General features: G+C 37.7%; 3 protein-coding genes across 5 annotated transcripts in view; 1 reads left to right on the top strand and 2 right to left on the bottom strand.

The window, feature by feature from the left end:
- LOC111482647 (UDP-glucose:glycoprotein glucosyltransferase-like) overlaps positions 1-4651 on the top strand; it is a 19622-nt gene extending 14971 nt beyond the window's left edge. For both annotated transcript variants that reach the window (XM_023128538.1, XM_023128537.1), the window contains exons 30-37: positions 220-284; positions 731-833; positions 1110-1268; positions 1432-1572; positions 1653-1696; positions 2059-2173; positions 3902-4054; positions 4171-4651. In XM_023128538.1, coding sequence (XP_022984306.1) covers positions 220-284; positions 731-833; positions 1110-1268; positions 1432-1572; positions 1653-1696; positions 2059-2173; positions 3902-4054; positions 4171-4341 — 951 coding nt within the window. In that variant the 3' untranslated portion in view covers positions 4342-4651. The remainder of the gene's footprint in view (positions 1-219; positions 285-730; positions 834-1109; positions 1269-1431; positions 1573-1652; positions 1697-2058; positions 2174-3901; positions 4055-4170) is intronic.
- Positions 4652-5857: 1206 nt separating this feature from the next.
- Positions 5858-8074, bottom strand: LOC111483340 (probable receptor-like protein kinase At1g11050). Its single transcript, XM_023129519.1, has one exon. The coding sequence runs from the start codon at positions 7835-7837 to the stop codon at positions 5954-5956; it is 1884 nt and encodes a 627-aa protein (XP_022985287.1). The 5' UTR covers positions 7838-8074; the 3' UTR covers positions 5858-5953.
- Positions 8075-8586: 512 nt separating this feature from the next.
- LOC111482996 overlaps positions 8587-11896 on the bottom strand; it is a 10758-nt gene continuing 7448 nt past the window's right edge. The window contains exons 9-14 of one of the 2 annotated variants that reach the window (XM_023129061.1): positions 11576-11692; positions 10717-10802; positions 10473-10579; positions 10114-10205; positions 9950-10026; positions 8587-9153 (exon numbers count right to left, since the gene is read on the bottom strand). In XM_023129061.1, the coding sequence (XP_022984829.1) occupies positions 8725-9153; positions 9950-10026; positions 10114-10205; positions 10473-10579; positions 10717-10802; positions 11576-11692 (908 nt within the window). In that variant the 3' untranslated portion in view covers positions 8587-8724. The remainder of the gene's footprint in view (positions 9154-9949; positions 10027-10113; positions 10206-10472; positions 10580-10716; positions 10803-11575; positions 11693-11896) is intronic. The other variant, XM_023129062.1, reaches the window with a different exon arrangement.

Genomic DNA, 11896 nt, shown 5'->3' with positions numbered 1-11896 from the left:
TTTTTATTTTTTTTTTTTTTTTTTTTTTTGCTTTTGGTGCTCTTATGAACTTTTCTTTCGTGGAAAGCCCTCAATTCAGATGATAGTTGGTGCTGTAGTTGATTCACCTATGCGTTTAAAAGATTGTATGAACAAAAGCCCATGTGTGGGGAAGTTTTTATTGATGCTCCTATTGATTTTAGATGTTCTTTAATCCTAATCTTGACTCATTCTCTGTAGGAGAAAGGAAAAGGAGGGCGCCATGGAAAGACAATATACATTTTCTCCATTGCTTCTGGACACCTGTAAGTATAACGTTTCTAGAGATATGATCAGTTTCTTCTTGGTAGTGAAAGTTACATCTCTGTAGTGGCCTCTACCCTATTCTTAATCGCATTGGGACTTAATATATAATGATCAGTATCAATAAAATAGTTATAACACAGAACTGCAGGTATGATTTCCTTCTTTTCGGTTTTAGGCATATGTATAAAGTGTATAATACACTCATGTGAGCTAACTATGAATGTCACTTCAAAGAATTATCTCAGAAGTACCACAATTTCTTGTCATAAAGACAAAAATTTACACTAGCATGCAATTTGAACACAGATGCTTGTAATGAGCATGAATATATGAGGTGGCTTCTATTATTCTCTTTTGGGCAGTGAAATTTTATCAATATTTATTACTTTATGCAGTCTATGAATTTTTGTAAAATGGTTCATTTTCTGATGATAATTCTTGGCAGATATGAACGCTTTCTTAAAATCATGATCTTGAGTGTCCTAAAGAATACACGTCGGCCAGTGAAGTTCTGGTTTATAAAAAACTACCTATCCCCTCAGTTTAAGGTTAACGTAGCAACTCATTGCTCTTTTTATTATTTTATTTTATTTTATTTATTTATTTTTAAGAATGTTTTTGTGATATCCCACATTGGTCGGGGAGGAGAACGAAACACCTTTTATAAGGGTGTGGAAACCTTTCCCTAGCAGACACGTTTTAAAGCCTTGAGGGGAAGCCCGAAAGGGAAAGCCTAAAGAGGATAATATTTGCTAGCAGTGGGTCTAAGTCGTTACAATTTTGTTTAGACACCTAATGCCTGTGCTCTCTGGTGACATAAACAGGATGTAATACCACACATGGCTGAAGAATATGGTTTTGATTTTGAACTAATCACTTACAAGTGGCCGACTTGGTTGCATAAGCAGAAAGAAAAGCAGAGGATTATTTGGGCATATAAGATTCTATTTCTTGATGTTATCTTCCCTCTTTCGTTGGAAAAGGTATTGTATCATCATAATGCTCCAATCTACCATGATTTCTTGTAAATAATTTTTAGAAGGAACCAAGATATCAAAATGTTAGTGTAACTTATTCATATCTCAATCATCTGTTGCATGCTTATTTACTCATGTAAGAAAAATATTGTTCGTATGTTACCTGCAGGTCATTTTTGTTGATGCTGATCAGATTGTCCGGACAGACATGGGGGAACTCTATGATATGAATATAAAGGGAAAACCACTAGCATATACACCCTTTTGTGACAATAACAAGGATATGGATGGATATAGGTTTTGGAGACAAGTACATATCAATCTCCTTTCTTGTTATCAGTAACTAATTTTCAGTATCATCCTGTCCTCACTATTTCCTTTCACGAACAGGGATTCTGGAAAGAACATCTACGTGGAAAACCGTACCATATAAGGTAGAGACTGATGGATTGTGTTGATATTGTATCTATTGAGATGATGCACATGCATTGATTCCACTGATATTTCCATTTCCAACTACTTAATGCGTCGTAAAGCTTTCATTCCTCGAGAAAAATTCCATGAAGAAATCTTATCTTTGCTCTTACATTTCATTAGTAGTTCTGTAGAGCCAAATAGAATTCCTTTCTTCCGAAAAATGAATATGTAGAAAGACTGTTTGGCTGTAGTCTCTTATTATGTAAAAAGTCTTCTCCTAATAGACCTTTTACATTTTAATGTGATGCAGTTACTAAAATAATGTGATGCAGTTACTAATAATGTGATGCATTAATATTTTTCTTTCCGTTTCCCACAGTGCATTATATGTTGTTGATTTAAAGAAATTCCGAGAAACAGCAGCAGGAGATAATCTAAGAGTTTTCTATGAATCTCTAAGCAAGGATCCGAATAGTTTATCCAATTTGGATCAGGCAAGTAAATTTGGCATCGTTTAATGCTTTATTAGCAATAGCATACCAATTGATACTTCACTAGCATTGAGTTAATGGTTGTCAAGTTTTACATCACCTGATTTCTTATTTTGTTCCCATTCTATGGTGCATTTTCATTTACCATATTACCATATAGTACTCTATCAGCATCGCATCGAGATAATGTTTATAGTATTTATCACTAGTTAGTGTTAGCGTGGTTGACTGTCTTATCTGAAATATGAGAGGCCTTCAGTGACGTTGGCACTCAAGTGGCTAAGGAACGATTGTAACGGCCCAAGCCCACCGCTAGCCGATATTGTCCTCTTTGGGTTTTCCCTTTCAGGCTTCCCCTCAAGGTTTTTAAAATGCGTCTGTTAGGGAAAAGTTTTCACACCCTTATAAAGAATGTTTTGTTCTCCTCCTCAACCGATGTGGGATCTTAGACAAGAGACTTGTTGTGGAGAATCCTCTGATTCCTTTTGATCCAAATTTTGGGTAGGAGAGTTTTCACTACATTAGACTACAAAACCTTAGATTTGGCGCTAAGGGAGAACCAACCAGCAAATGGAGAATTTTCTACATAAATGAAGTAGTGAACACCCACTGAAGATTAAAGATTGAAAAGAAACACCCAAATAAGGATTTCAGAACAATTCGACTAACCATTAAACATCTCCCAAATAAGGACATTAATGTATTTGGTGATTTGGGATGCCAATTTCTGATTTAATGAATCAAAATCCTCATCGATACTACTAACACTATCATCAAATCCTTCATCTTCCAAAGTTCATCTACTCTTTTCTTGTTGATTGCATTGTTCTAAAAGAGAAACATGCACGCTTGAGTCATCAGATGATTTCTGGATTCTTTACTGTTAGACAACTTTATAAACTGAGTGGATGAGTAACCTTTCGGATTCTCGATCGTCATCAAGCAAATTTCCATTAAAAGCACAATCCAAGTTTCTTCCTTCCATATCTCCATTTGGAGGTACCTTTGCATGATCATCTATGAAGATAGGGAGTTCTTTAAGAGATTCTCTATTCACCCTAATTCAAATTGGGGCTTCTCATACTAAGGAACTAAATAATGATATATATATGTGAGCCAACAGTCAACCCATGTTCTTTCTATATTGGTGCCTCTTAGTTGTTAATCTTCTAGCCCGACCCTAACCCAGAAACAGGAAAGATGAATTTCTTTCCTCTATATACCTGCTACTTGCAAACAGCTCTCTAGAAATGTTTTAAACTAATCCAGAACAATCCATACATATATATATATATACGAGTCCCGGCAAGTTTGTGCACCTCTTCTATTCTCACGGGATAACCACTTGATCTTACTATATTGATTATCCAAAGAAACTTGTGGAATTTTTTAAACCAATGGTAGGTAGTCATTATGGTTTCAATCAATTCTCTCTAAAGCCCCTTTGGTCCTAATGACTATTTAGGCCAGTCCAAAGTGGATGATTCAGCATATCATTTTACTTGTCTACATTCATAACATCATCTCATTAAGCATAAACATTGACTGAAAAATTCGAGAGTTGCAATATTAGAAACCCTTCTGAGCTTCAAAGTTTCTCAATTCAAGTTTAATCGTTGCATAGACTAGGTTCATAGTTCCTAGTTTTAAGGAAACTTAATATGTCAAAATGGTTTGAATTTGCCGACACGAAACTTGGATTTTGTAATATATATTTTGCTTGCTTTTCAGGATCTTCCTAACTACGCTCAGCACACTGTGCCCATTTTCTCTCTACCACAAGAATGGCTCTGGTGCGAGTCATGGTGTGGCAATGCCACGAAATCGAAGGCGAAAACCATCGATCTCTGTAACAACCCCATGACCAAAGAACCGAAGCTTCAGGTCCAACTGTTTCCTCAATTCATTCTGTATCTTTAGAACCCAAATCTCTCCATATCTTTTTTTGTATGTATGCCTTTTCATCTTCGTCATTCATTAAAAGTAGTTGCAATTATCAGGGTGCAAGAAGAATCGTTCCCGAATGGCCAGATCTTGATTTGGAGGCCACAACATTCACAGCTAAAATATTAGGTGATGTGACCCCTCAAACACCCGTCTCATCGATCGCTAAAATTTCTGCGAGTAAGAAATCTATTGATGAGGATATGGAATCAAAGGCTGAGTTATAATGATATCATTCAAGTTCTGCTAAATTAGACTGATGGGAGGATTCTGCTTTTGAATTCAAACTTCTCCTATTTCTACCACATCTTAGCCTTCTTAGAATTGACTTGGAAGCCTGATGGTCATGTGCCTCTGTAGCCTGATAATGCACAGAACACAAGCCTCTCCCACCAATTTTCTTAGAAATCCATTTCCTCCAGTATTTAAATACTAACTATGAGAAAAGTTGGCAATTTTGATTAAGGCATGTATAGTAACAGCTGATTTTTTTATTTAGTAATGAAGTTGGCAAGAATGTTCTTCCCATTATTTCCACTCAGGAACCTTCTGTTATGATGCATAAACTTCTTATGTAAGATTTATCATATTAATCTCGCACGAACTTATTCTTATGAAAATTTGACAACATTTTCGTGTAGAACCAGCCACAGCTATTTGATTCCAACAATCTTGTACTCGTGGATATCGAGGAAAACCTTAAACCAAACGGTCCTTGAAAGAACGTTTGAAGGTCATAAATTGCTTTTTGGTTTGGTTGGTTGGTGTGGCATCATCTTTTGTTGGTGCACTAAATGATGAGATTAATGACAATCAAGTAGTCTATCAGGACAGAGAACAGCTCAAAATAATGTTTGAAAGTTGATCTTTTCAAGTCTTCTCTTCTTGAAAGAGGTCGTCCATTATGGTCCACACCTCCAAGTGTTGCAAAATAATGCATAAAAAGCATTTGCAACATGAATTCACTGTTTTTCAACTTTAAAGCAGTCGTGCTTCGAATAGCCAGGTCTTTAGAGTTCCTGTTACAGTCAAAGAAAAGAAATCCAATAGCTTGGACTTGAGAACCACCAAAAGGAGCATGGCTAACTTGAAACCAAAACTAAGAAAGTATCTGACATATCTATGGATATTCAGTTCCTGTTTAGAGTGAAAGAAACTACAACAAGCCTGTCTGATACATCTCCAACCCAGGTTTTACTTGAATACTCTATGTAACAGTCTCAAATCCATCGTTAGTAGATATTGTTCGTTTCGGCCCATTACGTATCACCGTCAGCCTCACGATTTTAAAATGCGTCTATTAGGGAGAGGTTTTCACACCTTTATAAACAATGTTTTGTTCCCCTCTCCAACCGATGTGGGATCTCACAATCTACTCTGCTTGAGGGCTGGTGTCCTCGCTGGCACTCAACTCGATGTCTGGCTCTGATACCATTTGTAACAGCCTCTAGCCCACTACTAGCAGTTGTTTTGTCTGTTTTGGCCCGTTACGTATTGCCGTCAGCCTCACAGATTTAAAGCGCGCCTATTAGGGAGAGGTTTTTACACCCTTATAAACAATGCTTCGTTCTCCTCTCTAACCGATGTGGGTTCTCACAATCCATCTCCTTGGGTGCCGGCATCCTCATGGCACACTGCCCAGTGTCTGGCTCTGATATCTTTTGTAATAGCCCCAAGCACACCACTAGTAGATATTTTGTCCGTTTCGGCCCGTTACGTATTTCCGTTAGTCTCACGGTTTTAAAAACGCATCTACTAAGGAGAGGTTTCCACACTCTTATGACGAATGCTTCGTCCCCTCCCCAATCGATGCGAGATCTCACAGAATTTGAGGTCTGCTTAATGTCGTGATATGCTGAAGTTGCTGCCATCACCAACAAATGAAGGATGCCCATAAGGCACTGGCCGATCAGAAATTTGAGGAACTTCACTGTCACCTTCCAACATCTTCAGAGCATCCATAATGGTAGGCCTCAAAGCCACCATCACATGAGAACACAAAATTCCAACCGCAACAAACCTCTCCATTATGCCTTTTGGATTTGAATTAGAACAATCTCCATCTTTCACAAGACAAGGATCTAAAGTTTCCCCTATCTTTCCACCTTTCACCAATGACCAAGCCCAATCCGTTATCAAGAACGCACGTGGCGACGATGCCAAAGAAAAATCAAGAGCTTTTCTCCCACACATTATCTCCAAAACCACCACTCCAAAGCTATAAACATCGCTCTTCTCAGTTAGTTGTCCATAAAGCGCGTATTCAGGAGCTAAATACCCATGAGTTCCTGCAACTCGAGTCGTTAGATGCGACTGTCCTTCCCTACTCTGTTTGGCAAGCCCGAAATCTGCAACTTTCGCTCTCATATCTGCATCTAACAATATGTTTGTCGCCTTGATATCTCTGTGATATATTGCAGGCTTCACTCCATAGTGCAGATAAGCTAAGCCTTTTGCCACATCCAAGATAATGTTCTTCCTTTGAGGCCATGTCAATGAGTTCTTCACAGTTCCATCTTGATCAGATGGTATAGGGAACAAATAATCATCAAGATTTCCATTTGGCATGTAATCATAAACAAGGTATCTCTCACTTGAACTCTCATCAAAACCCTCATCAACCACGCAGCAGCCCCTAAGTGGAACAAGATTCCTGTGCTTTAGATTACTGATAATTTCAACTTCATTGCAGAACTCTGCATTGCCTTGAAAATCTGATTCAATTACTTTCTTTACAGCCACCATGCTTCCATCAGGTAATCTCCCTTTGTAAACTAAACCAAACCCACCTCTGCCAATGAAATTCTTTGAAGAAAAGTTATCAGTTGCCTTCTCAAGCTCATGAACTTTGAACCAAATTGATCCAGTGTTTGGCCTGGCATGTGGTCTAGACCCTTGTTCATCCAGCTCCAAGCTAGAGTTCTTCGCCAATTGTTTGCTTTTGTACAACCAAAATCCTATTCCCAATAGAACAAAAACGACTAAAAGTCCTACAGCAGCAGCAGTAAGGCCATAAACTAGAGAAGTATGCTTACTTTTTGAACCCTTTTGAGTACTCAATTGAAGATTAAAAATGCAATCTAAAGCACTGTCGCCTTCAGGGCCAGATTCATTCACAATGGCAGCAGCATAAAGAACGGCAAAGTAAAAGCAATCCATGGAATGAGATTTATTACCATCAATTCCTGTCAAAATAGCTTGAACTTTGAAACCAGCAGCCACACAAGCATCACAACCAGAACCAACAAGATTCGACCGACACCCAGAATCAAGAGGCGAGTTCTGGCCAAGTTTTGAAACCCAATCTCGAGTGGTTTGAATACCAGCGCAGACATTAGCTGATATCACAAATTGTAAGGGATCAAAGCAATGGGAAACAAGGTTGGCAGGGAGGGAGAGAGAGGAGAGTTTGGACTGGTAATCAAGAAGGCAAGAATTGGAGGTTGCGAGGTCTGGGAGGTTGAAATGAGAGGTTTGTTTGAGGTGTTGGGCCAAAGCGATTCCAAACAAGGACAAGAGGGTTTGACAACAATGGAATTTGGAGGTATCATTCATGGCAGATTTGGCAGTGGTCTGGAAGAAGGGGTTCCGGCAATCGGTGGCGGTCCATGGGATTCTAAGGACATAGTTAAGGTCCAATGGGCAAATGGGGTTGGTGATTGGAGTGGCTGCACAAGTTACAGAGAGTAAACAGAGGAGAAAACTAATGAAAACTCTCATCATTTACCCTTTTTGTATGGAATTCTTTACTGGGTATTTTGAATTTGAGGTGGGTTTCGAAGAAAAATCTGAAAAAAAGTGTTGATGAAGAAGATGATGAAGAGAGAGAGAGAGAGAGAGGGGTTAGGCGATTTTTGTGTGTTTTGGAGTTGGTGATAGTGGTGGCTGGGAAGGTGGTTTCTTTTCGTCGTCTTCTTCCATTTTCTTGGTCGTTCGTGGAAAGTAAAAAGGGGAAGTCGTTGGCATTGGGATTTGACATGGATGAATATATAATATTATAATGATAGTGGGGAAATTGGATTCTCATACTTAAGAACACAAGGAAATGATTAACATTTAAAGACTTTTAGATGATTGTTGTCTTTTTTTTTTCTTTTTCCTTAAAATTCTATTGTTTTCTGGGTAATGTCGGCTTGTTGTCTTTGTCCAAGAAAATTATAATATTATAAGGTCTATTTCCGACAATATAGTTTGCGGCGCATTTATCATAGTTAGAAGCTCCAGTTCCGTATCAAGATCACCATCGATATCGTCACTATTATCAATAAGAAAACCCTTAGGAAACTTGTTCAGAAATACTGTAATGAAAGGAAGATATGACGTTCAAATGTTATTTGTCCTCTTATAGTTTAGAGTTTTGAATTCCTCGCAAAATAACTTTATGAAGTTTGATAAAGATCGACAATACCACATTTAAAAATGTCCACTTAATTCGGGCGGATAACTCTTGTTTAAACGGATTTAAAACAATTGGACTGAAGGTGAGATTTCTCTGTAGATTAAATGGTATGAAGTACATTTTTTTTTCATTGTTATATACAAAAAACGTACACTATTTGGGGAGTATCAACAACACCTGTGGATCAATTTTCAATCATGAAAATCCAATATTATCGAACATTCTGATTCCCATTGTTCCATGCATCTCGGAATATTGAACGCAATGAGTTCATTCCTTCAGAAGTAGCCCCTCCTGCTAGGATCCGAAACAGCATAGAACTAAAAGAATTTGCACTCCTCGGTTGCCCAAGTTCATGCTGTCCTGGAATTTGAATCCTGTTGCGGGCTCGGTCAAGGCTACCATTTTCGGTTTGCTCCCAGGGACGGGAAACTTCTCCGGTCACGCCTCCAAGTCCAGTGGGAATGGTTTCAGATGTAGGTCTCAAATCAGGTCCGGAGTTTGGATATGTGTTTATTGCATTGGGATTCCTGGTGATATGTAATGTGGAGGCAAGAATGGTAGAAGAGGTAATATGGAAGTCTGGATGTTGATGTATTTGAGATCGTCTGTTTTGCATGAACCTCTGCAAAGCCGGTACCTGTATTGGACGTTACTGGTATAAGCAATTGGATGATCATATGACAGAGTGACAAGGCATCACAAAAAGAAGCCAAGTAGATGCCGTTGTAAATGGATTAACTCTTAATATCATTCTCTAAAGTCATATACAGAAAACCTGTGCAATATGTAACGGTCCAAGCCCACAGTTAGTAGATATTATCTATCTTTAAACTTTCCCCTTCGAGTTTCCCCTCAAGGTTTTTAAAACGCATGGAGAGGTTTCTACATCCTTATAAAGAATATTTTATTCTCCTTTCCAACCGATGTGGGATCTCACAATCCAACCTCCTTCAGGACCCAACATCCTCGCTGGCACACCGCCTCGTGTCCACCCACCTTCGGGGCTCAGCCACTTCGCTGGCACATCGTTTGGTGTCTGGTTCTAATACCATTTGTAACAACCCAAACCCACTGCAAACAGATATTGTCCTTTTGGGCTTTCCCTTTTGGACTTCCCCTCAAGAATTTTAAAACGCGTCTGCTAGGGAGAGGTTTCCATACCCTTATAAAGAGTGTTTCGTTCTCCTCCCCAACCGATACAAGATCTCACACAACAGATCCAATTCCACAAACCAACAAAGGCTATTTCCTGCTTAGTATCTGCTAGCAACCGTCTTAACCAACATCACATGAACATATAAAAGTGTGCAAGAGAAATAATATAATAGGCCATGCTGACTTTGAGAACTTAAACAGTTGTAATAAAGAAACAGTTATTTTTTAAATCTTATAAAGAAACTAATACTATTAAATGAAGATGGAAAATAGTGCACCTCAAAGCGGTTCCAAAAGTATAGAATCAAATGCAGCGTAAAGGCTGCAGTAGTAGAAAGAGCCAAATATGAAAAACCTGTAAATTTTGTGAAAATGAAATTTGGGATCTGGTTAACCACAAGCTCTAATATAAGCCCACAATTGTTGAAAATCAGTGGCATACCATATGCATACGAGAAGAAATAAATATGAAAAACCAAAAAATAGAGCAAAAAAAAGCGGGGGAAAAACTTCATTGATATTGGAGTCCGCACACTGCAGGCAAGGCAAAACAAAGGCATCAGATTACGTAAGAGCTACAGATTTAAGTGATATATGTATTGTGCACAGCTAAACGTATCCATGATTCGACTATAAGCTCTAAAGCAGAATTTTTTATTGTTTTGGAGGGGGAAATAATATTCATCAATTATTCAAACGCGAATAGATAATTTGGTTTCATCAGTTGTGTCATTCCACGAGATATAGTGTGTGTGAGAGATAGAGATAAATAGATAGATAGAGAGAGAGAGAGAGAGGGACCTAATTAGTGTAAATAATTCACTTAACCACACCAGGATCAAGACCATGAAAGCCAAGAGCTGATCGTCATAAAACTCGAACAGGAAAAATAGAATACTGATCATAATCTGGAAAAGAAGCAATAGATTATTAACAAGAAAATCCTCCGTATGTACCACCACATAGTAAAAGAAAAAAAAAAAAAACACTAGAAATATAAGCAAGCGTAAATATCAGGAGTAAAGCAACAATCTGGAGTGCTTACTGGAACAAAGACAAGTGACTCGATTACATGCACAAATATCAACTGAAACGTTGGGAGTTGATGCTGAGCGTGGTGTTGAAGCTGCACTGCAGTATTAAAAACAAGTCGTACTCCATTATATTTCAAGATAATTAACTCAGCCTTTCTACTCTATATGTATGAATGGAGATGTCCATTGACAGTGCAGATGGACCAGATATCTTAGAAGCCAGTGACTGATATGAAAATTCTTGTCTAAAATAAATATTTAAGATATGATGATTCGTTGGATGCAGAATTCCACTCGATCAATCATTTGACTACAGGCAATCAAAGAAAAATTTGATATACCCTAGTTTTTTACCAAAAGATTTACCTAACGCCATCATTTCTAATGACGCTACCTACAAAATCCCTATGTTGGAAATTCCAAGGAGTAGCAACATTTAGTCTCTAGTTTGTAATGTAAATATATATAGTTAGTCGGCATGCATGAGGAACCATGAGATGAGAAAGTATACTAACTCCTTAATGTATGTCTAGCAGTCTATGGTAACTATCAGTCTACCATCACACTTTCCATGGAAACCAATGTTACAGTTTAAACATATTGAGGCCCAAAAGCGGGCAGTAGACAGGACAAAGGGGCCATCTCCCTAAATAAACGGTAGAAATCCATTAGAGCATGCCGGGCGTGAAGCTACAATGCAGTACAAGGTCCCTTGTGGAAAAAGAATATTAAGGAACTTGTAAAGTTTTTTTTGTTTAAAAAAAAAAAAAGAAAAATAGTAATAATAATAAACCATTTATTTTCTTTTTCACAAGGAAACAAAACTTATCTAAAAATCATACTTTCATAAAGCAAACGAAAGAAAGGAACCTGTAAACTTCAACATGCGAGTCTGTGTCTCCCTCAATGTAAATGACACTGACATAGTGGTAGTGAAGAAAACGAAAAGTGCCATCATGAGCACACCACACTTGGTTACGAAGTAGTCTGAATGGAAACAGATGTGAGAACAGAAACTTGTCAACAACCCTTTTTTTTTGGTAACAAATCGAGTTTTCATTGAGATAAATAAAAGAATGTACAAAGTCATGCAAAAAATAAGCCCACAAAAAAAAAAAAAAAAAAAAAAAAAAAAAAAAAAAAAAAAAAAAAAAAAAAAAAAAAAAAAAAAAAAAAAAAAAAAAAAAAAAA

Source organism: Cucurbita maxima, unplaced genomic scaffold (assembly GCF_002738345.1).
Source record: "Cucurbita maxima cultivar Rimu unplaced genomic scaffold, Cmax_1.0 Cma_Scf00008, whole genome shotgun sequence".
NCBI lineage: Eukaryota > Viridiplantae > Streptophyta > Magnoliopsida > Cucurbitales > Cucurbitaceae > Cucurbita > Cucurbita maxima.
The sequence above is the reverse complement of the archived record's forward strand: the minus strand, read 5'-3'. Positions and strand labels throughout refer to the sequence as shown.